The following is a 16,818-nucleotide window of genomic DNA, read 5'->3' as shown; positions in this document are numbered from 1 at the left end:
CCCGGCGGCGCGGCCTAGTGGCTAAAGTCCTCACCTTGAACGTGCCGGGATCCCATATGGGCACCGGTTCTTATCCCGGCAGCTCCACTTCCCATCGAGCTCCCTGCTTGTGGCCTGGGAAAGCAGTCGAGGACGGCCCAAGGATTTGGGACACTGCACCCGCGTGGGAGACCTGGAAGAGGTTAATGGCTCCTGGCTTCGGATCGGCGCGCATGGGCCCGATGCGGCTCACTTAGGGAGTGAATCATCGGACGGAAGATCTTCCTCTCTGTCTCTCCTCCTCTCTGTATATCTGACTTTGTAATAAAAATAAATCTTTTTAAAAAAAAAAAAGGAGTTGCTTGCTTTCTTTCATGTTCCCTGCACTTGGGCTAAACTGAATACAAAACTCTTCCCCTGAGACAGGCAGAGCAGGGTGGCGCCGGCGGGGAGGAGTGGAGTGCTGTCAGGAAGTGATGGCCTCACGTCTCCCCTGCCCTCAGCCCACGTGGCGCTGTCTACCCTCCCCTGCCCAGCTCAAGTCCTAGAGGGCTCATGATGGCCCCAGAAGCAGGGGTGGCCATGTGACTTCCCACGTGGCACGTGCGCTCCTGCCCGTTTCTCTGCCACTATCTTCTAAGGTCGACCCTTCGTTTTACTAACGGTGCTTAGGCCAGGGCTAACAGTTGGGAGCAAGTGACTCAGTGCCTTCTCGCCTCTTGCTGTTGTATACAGGTCCTTAGCCAGGAGCCCGATGCACAGACCTGAGACGCTCATCATTGGCGCCCAGCCTGTGTGCAGTCAGCTGCCTGGGCTCTCCCCCGGCCAGAGAAAGCTGTGCCAACTCTACCAGGAGCACATGGCCTACATTGGGGAGGGAGCCAAGATGGGCATCAAGGAGTGCCAGTACCAGTTCCGGCAGAGGCGGTGGAACTGCAGCACGGTGGACAACTCCTCCGTCTTCGGGAGAGTCATGCAGATCGGTGAGAGGCTCCGCGCGGAGGGGCAGACCACATGGATGGATGGACGGAGGAGGGGTGGGCGGACGGCGGGGCTGCAGAGCTGTGCTCCTGCCTGGGCTGAGCCCGGGGAGAGCTCCTTGCAGCCTTCCCGCGTGGCTCCCTCGGAAGCAGCCTGCAGCCGCTGTGTGCCTGCAGGCGCCTGCAGCCTGTGTGCCAACTTTGTCCCGGGGTAGGCTGGCAGTGACTCACTTCGGGAGGGGTGGCAGGACATCTGAGTTGAATTAGGGTGGGTTCGAAGACCCGCCTTCCCCCCACATGCACACCACTGCTGCCTTTGTTGGCTTTGCAACAAGGGCCTGCTTTGAGGGTTTTTTTTTTTTTTTAGAATTCTGGGTGGAGAACCAAAAATTGCTGGCCTGAATGTCTTTAGGATTTTTGTCTCTTCCAGTTGGACCCTTGAGAGAAACTTCCCAGGGCCAGATTGGTAATAGCCTTCATTGGCTCTGTGTGTGTGTGTGTGTGTGTGTGTGTGTGTGTGTGTGTGTAAGTGGGGGATGGGGACAAACTCAGGAAGAAAGAACAGAGCAGGGCCAGGGCTCCTGGATTCCTGTCCCTGCCCCTCTCCCACCACAGGGCTAGGATTCCTTGGCTACCCTATTGCGGTGATTGGAGGTGTGAGCTGAGGTCTAATTGTCTTAGGGCCTTTTGAAATGCAATCCTCCCTCCCTGGCACAAAATTGAGAAATCCGGCCCTATTCTAACTGGGTCATAAAAAGAAGGTGTGGAGTTCTGCCTTTGGCCTGGCCTGGCTGCCTGGCCTGGTGCTGCTGTGCCTCCAAGAAAGGGACCCTTGTGGAGTTACCTGGGGGGAGGGGGAAGAGGCCTGGGGATGGGGCCAGGCAATTGGGAATTAGAGATTCCCCCATCCCTCTGTCTGCCCTCTCCCTGACCCCCGACTGCTTCCTGAGAGTGGACATGTGGCCAGGTGGGATTTCTTCACAGGCCTGGGGTCTGCGCCTTCCTCCTGGTGGGTGAGGGAAGCCGGCTCCCTCGTGGGCATCTCCCAGTCTCTGTCTCTCTCTCTCTGTCTCTCACACACACACACACACACACACACACACACACACACACACACACGGACCTGATGAGGTTCCTACCCTCTTCTGTGTGTTGATTCATCTATGCCAAGGCCCCAAAGTGAGGCTTTGCTTTAGGAAGGCAAGGGGTTGGCAGATGCACGTGGTGGAAAGCAGAGCCCGTCCCTGCTGATTGCCTAGTTGTTCCTGTTCTTTATTGCTCTGGTTATTATTCTTGAAGTTTTCAAAAAATGTATTTATTTGAAAGACAGAAAGCGCTCCCATCTGCTAGTCCATCCCCCAGATGCCAAGGCCAGGGATTAAGAACTTCATCTGGATTCCCGATGTGGGTGGCAGGGACCCAGATCCTGTAGCAAGCTGCCTCCTGGGGTGCCCACAAACAGGAAGCTGGAATGGAGACAAGGCTCAAACCCAGGCATTCCAGGATGCGATGACCTAACTGCTGGACAACACTCCTGCCCTCTCCATTCCTTTTTTTTTATTATTATTATTATTTTCATCTACTTGAAAGGCATAGTGAGAGAAAGAGAGAGAGAACCCATCTCCTGGCTCACTCCCCAAATGCTGGCAACAAAACCGGGAGTCAGGAGCACATCTGGGTTCCCACGTTTGTGACACAGATCCAAAACTTGAACCATCATCAGGAAGCTTGAGTAAGAGGCTGGATTGGAAATGAGTAGTCAGGACTCGAACCAAGTGGCCTCTTAACCCACTGTGCCACACGGCCTGTCCCAGCTCCCCCTGAAGGCACGAGCTACCTTGGCAGCTCCTCAGGGGAGCAAGAATTGCTGAGCGGAAGAGTAGGCCTGGCCTGGTCTCAGAAATCAGGATCAACTCTCTGTCCTCCCTAAGAATTGTCCAGAAGTTTTATTTTATTCATTTGAAAGGCAGAATTACAGAAAGAGAGAGATCTTTCATCTACTAGCTCTCTCCCTAAAAGGACATGATGGCCAGGAGCTTTTGGCAGTTCTCTCTTGGGGGTGCAGGAGCCCAAGCACTTGTATATGATCAGAAAGCTGGAAATGGAACAGCCTGCAACTGTGGTCTCAAACCAGCTTCCATATGCGATGTTGGCACTACAGGCGGTAGCTTAACATGCTACGTCACAGCGCCAGTCCCAAGTGCATTACTTCTTCTTTTGTTTGTTTTTAAAGATTTATTATTTATTTTTATTGGAAAAGCAGATACACAGAGAGGAGGAGAGACAGAGAGGAAGATCTTCCGTCCAATGATTCACTCCCCAAGTGACCGCAACGGCTGAAGCTGAGCCAATCCAAAACCAGGAGCCAGGAGCTCTTCCAGGTCTCCCGTGCAGGTGCAGGGTCCCAATTCTCTGGGCCGTTCTCGACTGCTTCCCCAGGCCACAAGCAGGGAGCTGGATGGAAAATGGAGCAGCCTGGTTCTCAAACCGGTGCACCTGTGGGATGTGAGACCATCCAGGCCTGCTGAGGTCTTGGCCACACCTTCAGGTGGCACCAGCATTGCCCACCCATTTTATAATTAATTAAGAGACCACCAATGGGGAACATCTTACCTGTAGGTTCCCCGCCCAACAAGGAGGGGGTCAAGGAAGGCTTAAAATCCCAAGACCCTTCCTCAGACCTTTGGTGTCTCTCTCTCCCTCCTCTTTCGAGAGGCACCCCACCTCCCAGGCTTTTTGGGGGGTGCTTTTTCCTTTCCTCTCTTCCCTGCTCACCTGGTCCCTTCACAAATAAACTTATCTGTTTGCGACAGATTCCCGGCTTTTTATTTCTATACTAAGCTGAGGAAAGAACCCACCGGGCATTTCTGGTAACAGGATGGTGGCACTTGAAGGTGAAAAGATTAGCTTGTTGAGTCACGGTGCTGTCCCCTGGACATGGCACATAAATGTGATGGTAATCTTTGGTGACCAGTCATTCATACATTTTTTGTTGTAGTTGTTCATTCTTGATTTATTTATTTGTCTTAAAGGGAGAGAGAGAGAGAGGGAGATGCCTTTAAGCCGTTGGTTTACTCCTGAAGCCAGCGGCCTGTAATTCTCTCTCTGGGTCTTCCCCGTGTGTAGCCGGGCCAAGCATTCCGCTCCTTTCCCAGGCACAGGTAGTGGATCAGAAGCGGAGAAGCCAACACTGGAACGGCCCTCAGATGTGGGACGCTGGCTTGGCAATCGGCAGCTTAATGTGCTGCACCACAAGCCCAGTCCCACGTCTGCTTCATGTATATTAGTGTTGTATTCTTTTTATGGCTGAGCAGTATTCCACTGCACAGAGAACAGGACAGTCTGCTGTCCCATGCTTCTGTTGATAGGCATATGGCTGCTTCTGCTTTTTGGCTGCCGGAAGCATTCATGTGTGAGGTTTCAGTGGACGTATGTTCTCATTTCTCTTGGGTGCGGAATCGCTGAGTCACATGGCAGCTGTACCCTTGAGCCGAACAGAAGGCTCAAGGCACGCAATTTTTCCATCACCTGGCACACTTGCTATTAGCTCTCTTGATTATAGTGGGCATGAAGTGGTCTCTTCTTGTGGCATGCATTTGCATTTCTCTGGGAGCTGAGTAGTTTTTTCTTATCAACATTTTTATGGAAGTGGAGGATGCCACACCATTTGAGTTCTTAAGTGGCTCCCTGCAACAATCAAAAAAAAAAAAAAAAAAAGAAAAGAAAAAAGAAAGAAAAAAGAGAGAGATAAGAAAGAACAAAGTTGGTATTTTTCTTCTGGGCAATGATCTGCATATGAAGAGGGTCCCTGCTGTGGGATGTGGTGCCCTAGTGAGCTGGAAGGCTGGGAGGTTTGGGTTGGTTTGGAGTTCAAAGTCTAGGGCACTTTTTCCACCTGTCCTGGCCTCCCAGGGGGTGCTGGAGCCAGAACTTGAGCCCAGGCAATCCAGGAAGGTGGGACCCAGACGTGGTGGCCAGCCCACACTGGTCCATCAATGCCTGAATGTTGCGGCCTGCAGAGCCAGTAACGTGGGCACAAACGAGGATCTGGGGATGAGACACGGACACGGAGACCAGAGATGGTGGAAAATGTCTCTCTCTGGCCTCTCTCGAGGCCTGCTTTTATTGCCTCCACTGTTGACCTCTCACCTAGTTCTTGTTTACGCTTTAGCCCACACGCTCAATATTGGATACAGCTGAGTTCCATTAGACCAGGTGCTTTCAGCCCCAAGCCCATTACCTGTAGTGCTCAGTTTAGCGAGTGCTAACCAACTCCTTAGCCCACAACACCTGAAGGCCGGCTCTCCACCAACTCCTCTAGTCCTGCGAACCTCTGGGTCTTGGGAACTTGGCTGCAATGGATAAGGGGCTAGACCAGCTACCGCAGGAAGCGTTCTAATTGGAGTGGTTTCATAGCACAGAGCCAGAGTCACGAGGGAAAAATTCAGCCCCTTGTGAAGGAGTTTTGTTTCGGTTTTTCAACGACCTATTTTTCAAAGGTAACGTTACAGAGAGAGGAAGAAATACAGAGAGAAAACTTTGCATTTGTAGGGTCATTCCCCAGATGGCCGCAGACAGCCAGGATTGAGCCAGGGGCTTCTTCTGGATCTCCCACATGGGTGCCGGGGGCCCAAGCACTTGAGCCATTTTCTGCTGCTGTCTCAGGCCATCAGCAGAGAGCTGGATGGGAAGTGAAGCAGCCGGGGCTCGAACCAGCTCCCATATAGGATGCCGGTGTTGCATGCGGAGGCTGAACAATATGCTGCCCCAGGGAATGTCCCCTGGCCGTGTGTCCCCGCAGAGGCAGGGTGGGGCCGCCGAGAGGATGGAGGGCCAAGGCCAAGCGGCCCCTCACCGACTGCCTGCCCGGCTTCCTCCTGCAGGCAGCCGCGAGACTGCCTTCACCCACGCCGTGAGCGCCGCCGGAGTGGTCCATGCCATCAGCAGGGCCTGCCGCGAAGGAGAGCTGTCCACCTGCGGCTGCAGCAGGACCGCGCGGCCCAAGGACCTGCCCCGGGACTGGCTGTGGGGTGGCTGCGGGGACAATGTGGAGTACGGCTACCGCTTTGCCAAGGAGTTTGTGGACGCCCGCGAGCGGGAGAAGAACTTCGCCAAGGGATCGGAGGAGCAGGGCCGAGTGCTCATGAACCTGCAGAACAACGAGGCGGGCCGGAGGGTAAGCCAGACCTGTCGCCGTCTCCGCTGCCCACTGCTCGGGCCTGTCGCTTTCTCCCCTGCCCGCTGCTAGGGCCTGTCGCCTTCTCCCCTGCCCACTGCTCGGGCCGGGGCTGGGTCCCCTCTTGCCCGAGGTTCCCACATGATCCAAATACCCTGTTTCCCAGGAGGCACGGGCCTTGGTCTTCCGCTGTGTTCAGCCACCTCACTCTCACTGAAGTTTGAGTGAGAATTCTAGACTCATGGAGCCAGGTTGTGGTCTTGCCTACCAGGGCTTTGTAAACCCAGAAGTTCAGAGGACTGGAAGTTGGAGCCATTACACCTGGCCTTTTTTCTTATGGGCCCGGGGCTTAAGTAGGGCCAGTAGAGTAGTTGTCACCTGTATCCCAAAGTCTAGGCCAAAGGAAGTATGTTCAAGTCCTACGGGCAGGCACATTGCTGTGTTAGCAGGGCTTAAACCCTAGTGTGCTTCGGATCCTGACGACCATTGCGGTCACTTGGGGAGTGACTCATCGGATGGAAGAGCTTCCTCCCTGTCTCGCCTCCTCTCTGTATATCTGCCTTTCCAATAAAAATAAATAAATCTTTAAACCCTAATGTGAAAAGACAGCTCTTTTTTCAGGCTCAGGCAAACTTCCATGTATTTCAGATAGAATGTAACCATCTCCCTCCCCATGCAGGGGAGACAGCTCCTGTTTTGTTTATAACCCGAATGCCTGCAGGGGTGAGCTGAGCTGAGCCCTGGGTCCCCCCCCCCCCACGTGGGTGGCAGGGAACCCGCCCCTGGGGCTCTCAATGGCAGCATCACAGAGTCCACATCAGAACCGGACCCGAACCTGGCATTCCAGTGTGGGACCCAGGCATCCATCTTAGCTTGCGTCTAGGGGCCGTGTTTTTTCTCCACCTGCAGCTTGTCCCTGAAGCCCCCCCTCCCATCCTCATCCCCTGACCCTTCTGCCTGCCCTGAGAACCTGACTGGGCAGGCCCCTGCCAAGGCCCTGCCTCTGCCTTGTTGCCTGGGATTCTGGTTGCGGCTCAGGTCTGGGTCACGCTGGCTGGCTCTGGCCCCAAGCAAGGCACTGCCTTGAGGCTGAAGGTGAACTGAATAAAAACAGGAGTGCTGCGAATGCTTCAAAAGTCAGGTATTTCCCGTTGGTTCATTGGTGAGTCCGTAACAGGACAGGGAAATAGTTCAAAAATGTCTTTATATTCCAAAAATGTAAAAATTCATGTTTCCTAAAAGTACATAGCAAGTAAATGAAATTAGAAATGTCTTTAGTGTGACTTGGGATTTTTTTTTTTTTAAGGATTTATTTACTTACTTTCAAAGAGTTACAGGGTCCTGCGCGGTGGCCTAGCGGCTAAAGTCCTTGCCTTGAACGCGCCGGGATCCCATATGGGTGCTGGTTCTAATCCCGGCAGCTCCACTTCCCATCCAGCTCCCTGCTTGTGGCCTGGGAAAGCAGTCGAGGACGGCCCAATGCATTGGGACCCTGCACCCGCGTGGGAGACCTGGAAGAAGTTACTGGCTCCTGGCTTTAGATCGGCATAGCACTGGCCGTTGCGGTCACTTGGGGAGTGAATCATTGGACGGAAGATCTCTCTCTCTGTCTCTCCTCCTCTCTGTATATCTGATTTTACAATAAAAATAAAATAAACATAAAAAAAAAGTTACAGAGAGAGATCTTCCATCTGCTGTTTCACTCCTCAGATAGCCATAGTGGCCAAGCTGAAGGCAGGGACCAAGAACTTCTTCCAGGTCTCCCATGTGGGTGCAGGGATCTGAGCGCTTGGGTGGTTCTCTGCTGCTTTTCCCAGGCACATTAGCAGGGAGCTGGATTGGAAACGAAGCAGCTGGGACCCAAACTGGTGCCCATATGGGATGTCTGTGTCACACTTGGTAGCTTTACCCGCTGTGCCACAGCACTGGCTCCAGTTGGGATCTTGTGTTACTGGCGTGATGGGTCACGGCACACCTGAGTGGCAGGTCCCATCAGTAGTGTGACATCTAGGAGGCCGTGTGCCCCATGCCTCTCTTACACACCCCATGTCCAGAGGCTGCTTCTGCGTATTCAGAAATGTGTGTGTGTGTGTGTGTGTGTGTGTGTGTGTGTGTTGCAGGGCACAGGGGTTGTTAACCCAAGGTGAGGCCAGGAGGCCTGGTCTAGCTCTGGTCTGCAGTTGTTATAGCAGAGTCAGCCTTGGTGGGTCACTTCCGCTCTAGGGCATGTCAAGCTGCTACTCTCGGGAGGCCTCTTTGTGTTTGGGGTCCTCTAGGGTGTCTTGCTTTGGGGAGGAAAGAGTGAGATGGGTGAGGAGGGTAGAGACTCTCACTTAAACTTCTCCAGCCTCCCCTGCTTCCCCATGTCTCCAGGACTTTCCCACGCTGCCTGGTTCTGCCTGGCTCTGACTGATGGATCAGGGACCACCCCAGCCTTGTTGCTGCCTCTACACAGCCCCCACTGTGCTGTTGTGTGGCTGGGCACCTGTGAGCAGGCAGAGGTTACTGTCTCGCCTCCAGGTGGGATCCATGGAGGTCAAATTCATGGAAGCCGTTGGCCGGCTGTGCTCTGAGCTGCCCTGTGGGATGGGCCAGATGCTGAAGGGGCCACCAGACAGGCACCCTGCCGTAAGCTGGTAGAGGAGACCGCAGCTCTTGCCCTTCTCGTCCCAGTCTTGACCCCACTCCTCCTGGCTCCTCACTTTATTGCCCTTAATTGCTCCCTTGTTTGTACTGGGCTCTTATCTGGGCAGCGCCTTCTTTGCCATCTTCCCAGCTCCCCTGGTCCTTGCACACACCTTCCCCTGGCTTCCTCTGTCTGGCTCTGACCTCCGCCCCACCCCCATTCCCCACCTGCGTCTTCCCACGGGCGCACACACACATGCCTCTCTTGCGAAGGGCCTTTGTCTCCCTTCCCCTCAGTCTGCTGCAGGTTGGGAATTCTTGTTCTGCTAATCCCTTCTCCAAGGAACAGGCGTTGGCTTGGCCAGGGCGCAGGGACCTCAGAAGGGTTTTGTGGCCATATATGTATTTTTGAACAGGTTGTCTGGGATACAACCTCTTGATCACACTGTAGAATCTTGCACCTGCTTGCCTAGAAATTTGTTCTGGCTTTTCTGAGTGTTCCATTGCCCTACTTTGGACATAGATGCCAACATCAGTGGGCTGGGTACAATTTTGTCATCCAAGGGTTTCTTTTCTTTTTAAGATTTATTTATTTGTATTGCAAAGGAAGATTTGCAGAGAGAAAGATCTTCCATCTGTTGGTTCACTCCCCAAGTGGCTGTAACAGCTGAAGTTGAGCCAATCCAAAGGCAGGAGCCAGGAGCTAGGAGCTTCTTCTGGGTCTCCCATACGGGTGCAGGATCCCAAGGCTTTGTTTGGGCCGTCCTCAACTGCTTTCCCAGGCCACAAGCAGGGAGCTGGATGGGAAGTGGAGCTGCTGGGATTAGAACCGGCGCCCAAATGGGACGCTGACAGATGCAAGGTGAAGATTTAGCTTCTAGGTTATTGTGCCGGGCTCTACCAGAGGATTTCTTGGCATTTTCCAGATAGAAGCCTGGTGCCTAATCTGACACATCCTGGCTGCTCCCAGCAAGCTCATCACAGCGTTACGTAGAGAAGACCCTGTCGGGACCAAGATACGGAACTAAAAGCTTTTTTTTTTTTTAATATTTTATTTAGCTGGAAGGGTTAGGAACCATCAAAGGCTGAGCTTCCCTCCTTACTCTTCTACCCAGAGGGCATGTGCAAATCCACAGTAAACTGGAAGAAAAGTCCAGATGTTACTCTCTGCTCCATGTCTTTGACAGGTCTGAATGCCGAGGGACATGACATTGTCACCCTGGGATTTGCTTTAATGAAATTCTTGTTTTCATCCCACCCTTCTACTCCCCCACCCCCCGTGGAGTCTGGCTGGCTCTGACCCTCCTGCCCTCCAAATCCCTCCTGAATGTTCCCTCGTGCTCCCCTTGTGGCTTTGAGGCAGGGTACATGGCTTTAGTGTCTCCATGCTCCAGCGGGGGGCTGACACCCAGCTTCCCTCTCTCAGTCAGGGACCACTAGCAGAGGCGTGTCCAGCCAGGTTCACAGCGGGGGGCCTGGGCTCAGGGTCATGGCAGGCCTTGTCTTTGAAACACCTCTTGGGCCAGAAGAGCAGTTCCTTTGTGCCTTGGAAGTGGAGCACGCAGGCTGAGGACTGGTCCCTTTAACTCAGGGAAGGAGCCTTCCGTCTGTCCGAAGAAGCCCGGTGACTGACTGACTGGGCTGTCTTATCAACTCCATTCTGGGTGGTTCTGGAGAGGTCACTTCTCTAAGACCTTTGTGACTGCGCCGTCGATGACGGCGGCTGACTCCACGCCAGACGGAAGTCAGCCGGAGTTTTGACAGTCGTCCCATGAGCTGATGGAAGTTGCGCTGTTTGGTGCACCTGCAGCACTCGCTACTTCACGCTGAATAAAAGACTCAATCGGGATGGGGGGGGCTCTTAAAAAAGAAATCAGAGACAGATGAGCCCTGATGCTGTCATACGAGGACTGTGGCAGAAGTTGCTCTGCAGCAGACTTACGTTTTGTCCTGCCGTCTGCCCTCCTGGACCAGCTGTCAGGGCTGTTGGATACAATGAAATCATAGGCTTTCCTCCAGGATCACTTTGTAAACAGCTTTCTGCTCGGCTCCTGGTTTTTGCATTTTTGATTTGGGGTCACCCAAGTTCAAGTGCAGTCCAGAGTGCCTTCCGGGGTGGATTTGCTTAGAGATGAATGAGGCTCCTGGGCAGACCCCAGCCTGCTTCTCCACTCCCACGGTACTCCCCGTGCCTTCCTGCCTGTGCACGGCCTCTTCCAGGGAGGGTCTGGGGGTGGGACAAGTGGCTTCGATGGCCAGTACTATGATCCGTGGTATGGCTTAGGATGAGTCTTTGGAGCTAGCGGCCACATGGCAGTGTGGGGAATGCAACATTGAATTTTGAGGGATCTGACAGGTGAGAGAGAGCCTTAGGCTAAATAGTCTCCATCATGGGCTTGTGATACAACTTGATTGTTTAAAAAATTAATTTATTTGGGCTTGGCGTGGTAGCCTAGTGGCCAAGGTCCTCGCCTTGTAGGCGCAGGGATCCCATATGGGTGCCAGTTCGTATCCCGGCTGCTCCACTTCCCATCCAGCTCCCTGTTTGTGGTCTGGGAAAGCAGTAGAGGACAGCCCAAAGCTTTGGGACCCTGCATGCCCACGGGTGACCAGGAGGAAGCTCTTGGATCCTGCCTTTGGATTGGTTCAGCTCTGGCTGTTGCTGCCACTTGGGGAGTGAACCAGTGAACTTTCAACCACTCCTCTCTATAAATCTGCCTTTTCAATACAAATAAATCTTTTTTAAAAAGCAATTTATTTGAAAAGCAGAGTGACAAAGCTCCCCTATCTGCTGGTTCACTCCCCATATTCTGTCAGCAGCTGAGACTGCAGCTCCAACATGGGTGGGCAGCAACCCAACCACTTGAGCCGTTCCCTGTTGCACACCAATGGGAAGCCGGGACTGGGACCAGGAGCAGAGGCGGGGACCCAACACTCCACAATGGGACTTTGGGTGTTCCGAGTGGATCTTCATCACTATACTGAATGCCAAGCCCTGGATTCTTCCTTCCTTCTCCCACTACCCCACAAGTTGTGCTGTTTTGTTTCAAAACTGGACACACTTTGGGGATTTGGGGTCAATTTGAGACTTGGAGTAAGTTAGTTTTCCTTCCTCCTTGTAAACTGATGCATTCACTGTGCCAAATTCGAGGGACTCCAGCAGGTGAAGGAGAGAGCAGACATGTGCCAAGTGCCGTCCCCATGGCCGACAGAAATACGTTGCCTCCCCACCCTGCCTGCCGCTTAGTTCTCCTGTGGGTACTCCGCCGTCTACTTCCCATGGATCCCTCAGCAGTATACAGTCAGTGTACAGAGAGAAGGAGAGACAGAGAGGAAGACATTCTGTCCGATGATTCACTCCCCCAGTGACTGCAATGATCTGAAGCCAGGAGCCAGGAACTTCTTCCGGGTCTCCCACGCAGGTGCAGGATCCCAAGGCTTTGGGCCGTCCTCAACTGCTTTCCCAGGCCACAGGCAGGGATCTGGAAGAGAAGCGGGGCTGCCGGGATTAGAACTGGCGACCATAGGAGCGTTCAAGACGAGGATCTAGACACTAGGCCATGGGGCTGGGCCCTGTCCCAGTGGATCTTTTGCATACATATGAGCAGCAGCTTCCCCCTCCTCACTTCAGTGCTGTGGGCTGAGGCTACCCTCACCATCCTCTTTTTATTTTCTTTATTTACTTGTTCGGAAGGCAGAGTGATTTGAGAGGAGGAGAGCTCTCTCATGGTGGCAGGGAGCTAAGTACTAGAGCCAAGTACTGCCGCCCCAGGGCTGGTAGGGAGTGGTGAGTAGTCAGGATTATTCGAGCCAGGCACACATGGGGTGTGACTGTCACCAGCAGCGGGTTAACGCACAGTTCCCCACCTGCCCTCCCTGCTCCCCCACTTCTTCCCTCAGGGACTCCTCTTACTTGCCTCCTCTCTGCCTCCCCTTCCCCCAGGCTGTGTACAAGATGGCAGATGTCTCCTGCAAATGCCATGGGGTCTCCGGCTCCTGCAGCCTTAAGACCTGCTGGCTGCAGCTGGCCGAGTTCCGCAAGGTGGGGGACCAGCTGAAGGAGAAGTATGACAGCGCGGCCGCCATGCGCATCAACCGCAAGGGCAAGCTGGAACTGGTCAACAGCCGCTTCAACCAGCCCACGCCCGAGGACCTGGTTTACGTGGACCCCAGCCCTGACTACTGCCTGCGGAACGAGACCACCGGCTCCCTGGGCACCCAGGGCCGCGTCTGTAACAAGACGTCGGAGGGCATGGACGGCTGTGAGCTCATGTGCTGTGGCCGCGGCTACGACCAGTTCAAGAGCGTGCAGGTGGAGCGCTGCCACTGCAAGTTCCACTGGTGCTGCTTTGTCAAGTGCAAGAAGTGCACGGAGGTCGTCGACCAGTACGTGTGCAAATAGCCAGGGAGGCGGGTTCCGTCCTTCCGGCCCTCTTCCTTCCACACTGCCTCTCAAAAGTCTATATTATATAAATCTATATAAATATATTTTATATTTGTATAAATAAAGGGATGGATGATAACGAATTAAAAGGAGAAGACAGGAAGGAAAAGCTTATTTAAGAGACGTTGGGGCTGGTTGGGGGTTGGACTCGGCCTGCTGTCTGCTCCCAGGGCGTGGGAGGGAGGGCTGCTGTGTTGCCCGTGGCCTTGAGCGGGGGAGGACACAGGCAGTGCAGGAGATGCGTGGGTCTGGAATCTAACATCTGGGTGGGTCGGCAAGTGGTCTGGGGTCTTGTGAGAGGGTTCCTGGCTTCAGGAGGGGCCCCCTGGACTAACCTCTGGCTTTGATTCGTGTGCGTACCTACAGAAACCATGGTGGTTGGAATAGTCTGACGTCATCTTTGACCTGGTGACCACAAAGGGACCACCCCGTCTTTCCCGTGAGAACAGTTCCTCCCGCCACGAGCAAAGGGGGTTCCCTGACTTGGCACGCAGGGAGAGCAGGGACTGAGCGTGTCCAGCTGCAGACACCCCGTCGCGGGAGCCGACCCTGCCATAGAGCTGGAAGCTTGGTTACTGTTGCTTCCTCCCCAGCGACAGGCTGTGGTGGCAGGTCAGGCGGCCTGGCCTGCTCTCTTCACCTTTGACCCCAATGTACAGATTCTGACATTAAATCCCCTTCACTGAAATTGTTCTCCCTTTCCTCATTTGGACACCCAAATATCTTTCATGAGTCTCCTTTTATGTAACAGTAAAGTAAATTTTATTGGCCCCAGTGCAGTAGCCTAGTGGCTAAATCCTCACCTTGCATGTGCCCCCATGTGGGTAACGGTTCGAGTCCCGGCTGCTCCTTTTCCCATCCAGCTCTCTTATGGCCTGGGAAAGCAATAGAGGATGACTCAATGCCTTAGGGCCCTGCACCCATGTGGGAGACCCAGAGGAAGCTCCTGGCTTCTGGCTTGGAACTGGCTCAGCACTGGCCATTGTGGCCACTTGGGGAATGAAGCAGCGGATGGAGGATCTTCCTGTCTTCTCCTCTCTGTACATTTGTCTTTCAATAAAAATAAATAATAAAAAATTTTTTCTTTCAACAGATTTGAGAGATAGACACAGCTTCCATCTGTTGATTCACTCTCCAAATGCCTTCCCCAGGCGGGATCAGAGCCAGGAGCTAGGCACCAGCAGCCAGCAGCTTGGAGCTATAAGCCAGGAGCCAGCAGCCAGCAGGTATGAGCCAGCAGCCAGGAGCTAGGAGCCAGCATCCAGCAGCTAGCAGCCAAGAGCTAGGAGCTATAAGCCAGGAGCCAGGAGCCAGCATCCAGCAGCTAGCAGCCAAGAGCTAGGAGCTATAAGCCAGGAGCCAGGAACCAGCAGGTAGGAGCCAGCAGCCAGCAGATAGGAGCCAGCAGCCAGGAGCCAGCAGCCAGGAGCTCAGTTCAGCCATCAATGCTGCCTCTCAGGCTCTGCTTGGGTGGGAAGTCGGGAGCCAGAAACGGGAGATGAATCCTGGTACTCTGACATGGGGTGTACATGTCCTTTATGTGTTTATTTTAAGATTCATTTTGATTTTCTTTAAAAGACAGAGTGACAAAGAGGGAGAGATAGAAAGAGACCTTCCACCTGCCAGTTCCATGTTCAAATAGCTGCAACAGCCAAGGCTGCACCAGGTCAAAGCCAACAGCAACCCAGACCTCCATCCAGGTCTCTCCTGTAGGTGGCAGGATGCCCCAAGGATTGGGGTCACCCCTGTTCTTTTCCGAGGTGCATTGGCAGGAAGCTGGATTGGAAGTGGAACAGCCTGAACCCAAACCACTGCTCAGATATGGGATGCTGGCACTGCCCAAGGCTGGCCCTGGAAACGGGAGTCTGAGCCCTGGGTGGAACACCTGCTTCCTCTCTGATTTCTGGTCTGATTTGGTCTGTCATATGGTGTGCCAGAGAGTAAGGAAGCAGAATTGTGTAAAGCTCTAATCTGGTGATTGGGGGTGGGGGGGAGGCTTTCAAGCGGATGAAATAAAACGATGAGCTTGTAAGTCCTACCGCTAAGGCAAGCACGCAGGTGGACATTGGTGGTGGTGGTTAATATCAGCAGGTGAATCCAAGAGTTCAGACACGTCCTCCCTTCTCTTTTTTTTTTTTCCAGCCTGTGATGTTACTCGGGGTGTAGAGCACAAGTTCTGGGTGTACTCCAGCCTTCTCCATGTCGCTGTGAACAGAGGGTGAGGAAGGGGTCAGGGAGAGGCCAGCCTGCCGGCGAGCCCATCACCGCATAGAGACAACAGTGTGTGTGTGTGTGTGTAGCGTGAGGGTGGAATTACAGAACTATCGTGGGTTTAGACCATTACAGAATGGCTCACGGAGACTGCCTGAGAGTTCTCCATGGCCGTGCATTTGAACATGAGTTGCTCAAGAAGAACCATCTGAGTCAAGGACAGAGAGCCTCAGCAGGTCAACGCGCACGAGCTGAATGTGAAAAGAAAAGCGTTGAAGTCATCTGTCTACGAAAGACCACCGTCACGTCTCCGGCGCCACCAGTAGCCATATAGACAACTTAAGCAAAGCTAAGCAGCCACACGGAGGAGCCAGGGTCACAAGGGTTTGGGAATCTTGTGCTTGCCCATCTTGCTGTTCCAGAGATCCGGGAGGCTGCTCCATTTCAGGTGGCCAAAGCGTTTAGGGGCGGAGATCCAAAGCGACTGGCCCATGGCTCAATGGATTCCAGGTGCTCAGCCGCATCCCCATAGGTGCCCGTCCCCAGATTGGATGTGCCACTCCCCCCGAGCGAGCACTGCTTCCCTGATGGCTGGAGCTGTAGTCACTGCCACTCCTGCAGCCCTGGAAACCCAGGACTGTCTGTGAGGTCACCAGCAGTGCCTTTGGGACTGGGCCAGGGAATGCACGTGCCACAGAACGTTTGAACAGGAAGGGAGTGTGGCTGTCGGAGCCTCGGCTCCTGGGTTTCCCAATGAGCCTGCACACCTCAGGCAGCTTCCAGAACACTGAGCACTTGTGAAAAGGGCAGAACTCTGGGACCATCTTCTCCTGTCTTCCAAGGCGCATTAGCAGGGAGCTGGGTCAGAAGACTATCCGGGACTCCAACCAAGCACTCTATTTTTTTAAAGATTTATTTATTTTTCTTGGAAAGGCAGATCTACAGAGAAGAGGAGATACAGATAGAAAGATCTTCCATCTGCTATTTCACTCCCCAAGCAGCCGCAATGGCCAGTGCTGAGCCAATCTGAAGCCAGGAGCCAGGAGCTTTTTCCTGGTCTTCCACGCAGGTGCAGGGTCCCAGAGCGTAGGGCCATTTTCGACTGCTTTCCCAGGCCACAAACAAGGAACTGGATGGGAAGTGGAGCAGCTGGGATATGAACCAGTGCCCATATGGGATCCTGACGCATTCAAGGTGAGGACTTTAACCATTAGGCTACTGCGCCAGGACTCCAACCAGGCACTTTTATATGAGATACAGGTATCCCAAGCAACTGTTTAACCCACTGCACCACAACGCCCACAGGCCTTTCCATGAACACTTTAATATATATTTGGAAAACCAATCTACAGAGGGGAAGAGATGGAGAGATCTTCCACCCGTTGGCTCATTCCCTGAGCCAC

At 53.6% G+C, this 16,818-nt stretch overlaps 1 protein-coding gene across 1 annotated transcript in view; it reads left to right on the top strand.

Annotated features, from left to right (window-relative positions):
- The window catches only part of WNT5B (Wnt family member 5B), an 89,503-nt gene extending 76,111 nt beyond the window's left edge, over positions 1-13,392 (top strand). Inside the window, exons 3-5 of the mRNA XM_058655827.1 lie at positions 715-962; positions 5,843-6,135; positions 12,704-13,392. Of these exons, the coding sequence (XP_058511810.1) occupies positions 715-962; positions 5,843-6,135; positions 12,704-13,162 (1,000 nt within the window). The 3' untranslated portion in view covers positions 13,163-13,392. The remainder of the gene's footprint in view (positions 1-714; positions 963-5,842; positions 6,136-12,703) is intronic.
- Positions 13,393-16,818: the final 3,426 nt, after the last annotated feature.

The sequence above is a fragment of the Ochotona princeps genome, chromosome 27 (genome assembly GCF_030435755.1).
Source record: "Ochotona princeps isolate mOchPri1 chromosome 27, mOchPri1.hap1, whole genome shotgun sequence".
Lineage (NCBI taxonomy): Eukaryota > Metazoa > Chordata > Mammalia > Lagomorpha > Ochotonidae > Ochotona > Ochotona princeps.
This window is presented reverse-complemented; position numbering and strand designations above follow the sequence as displayed.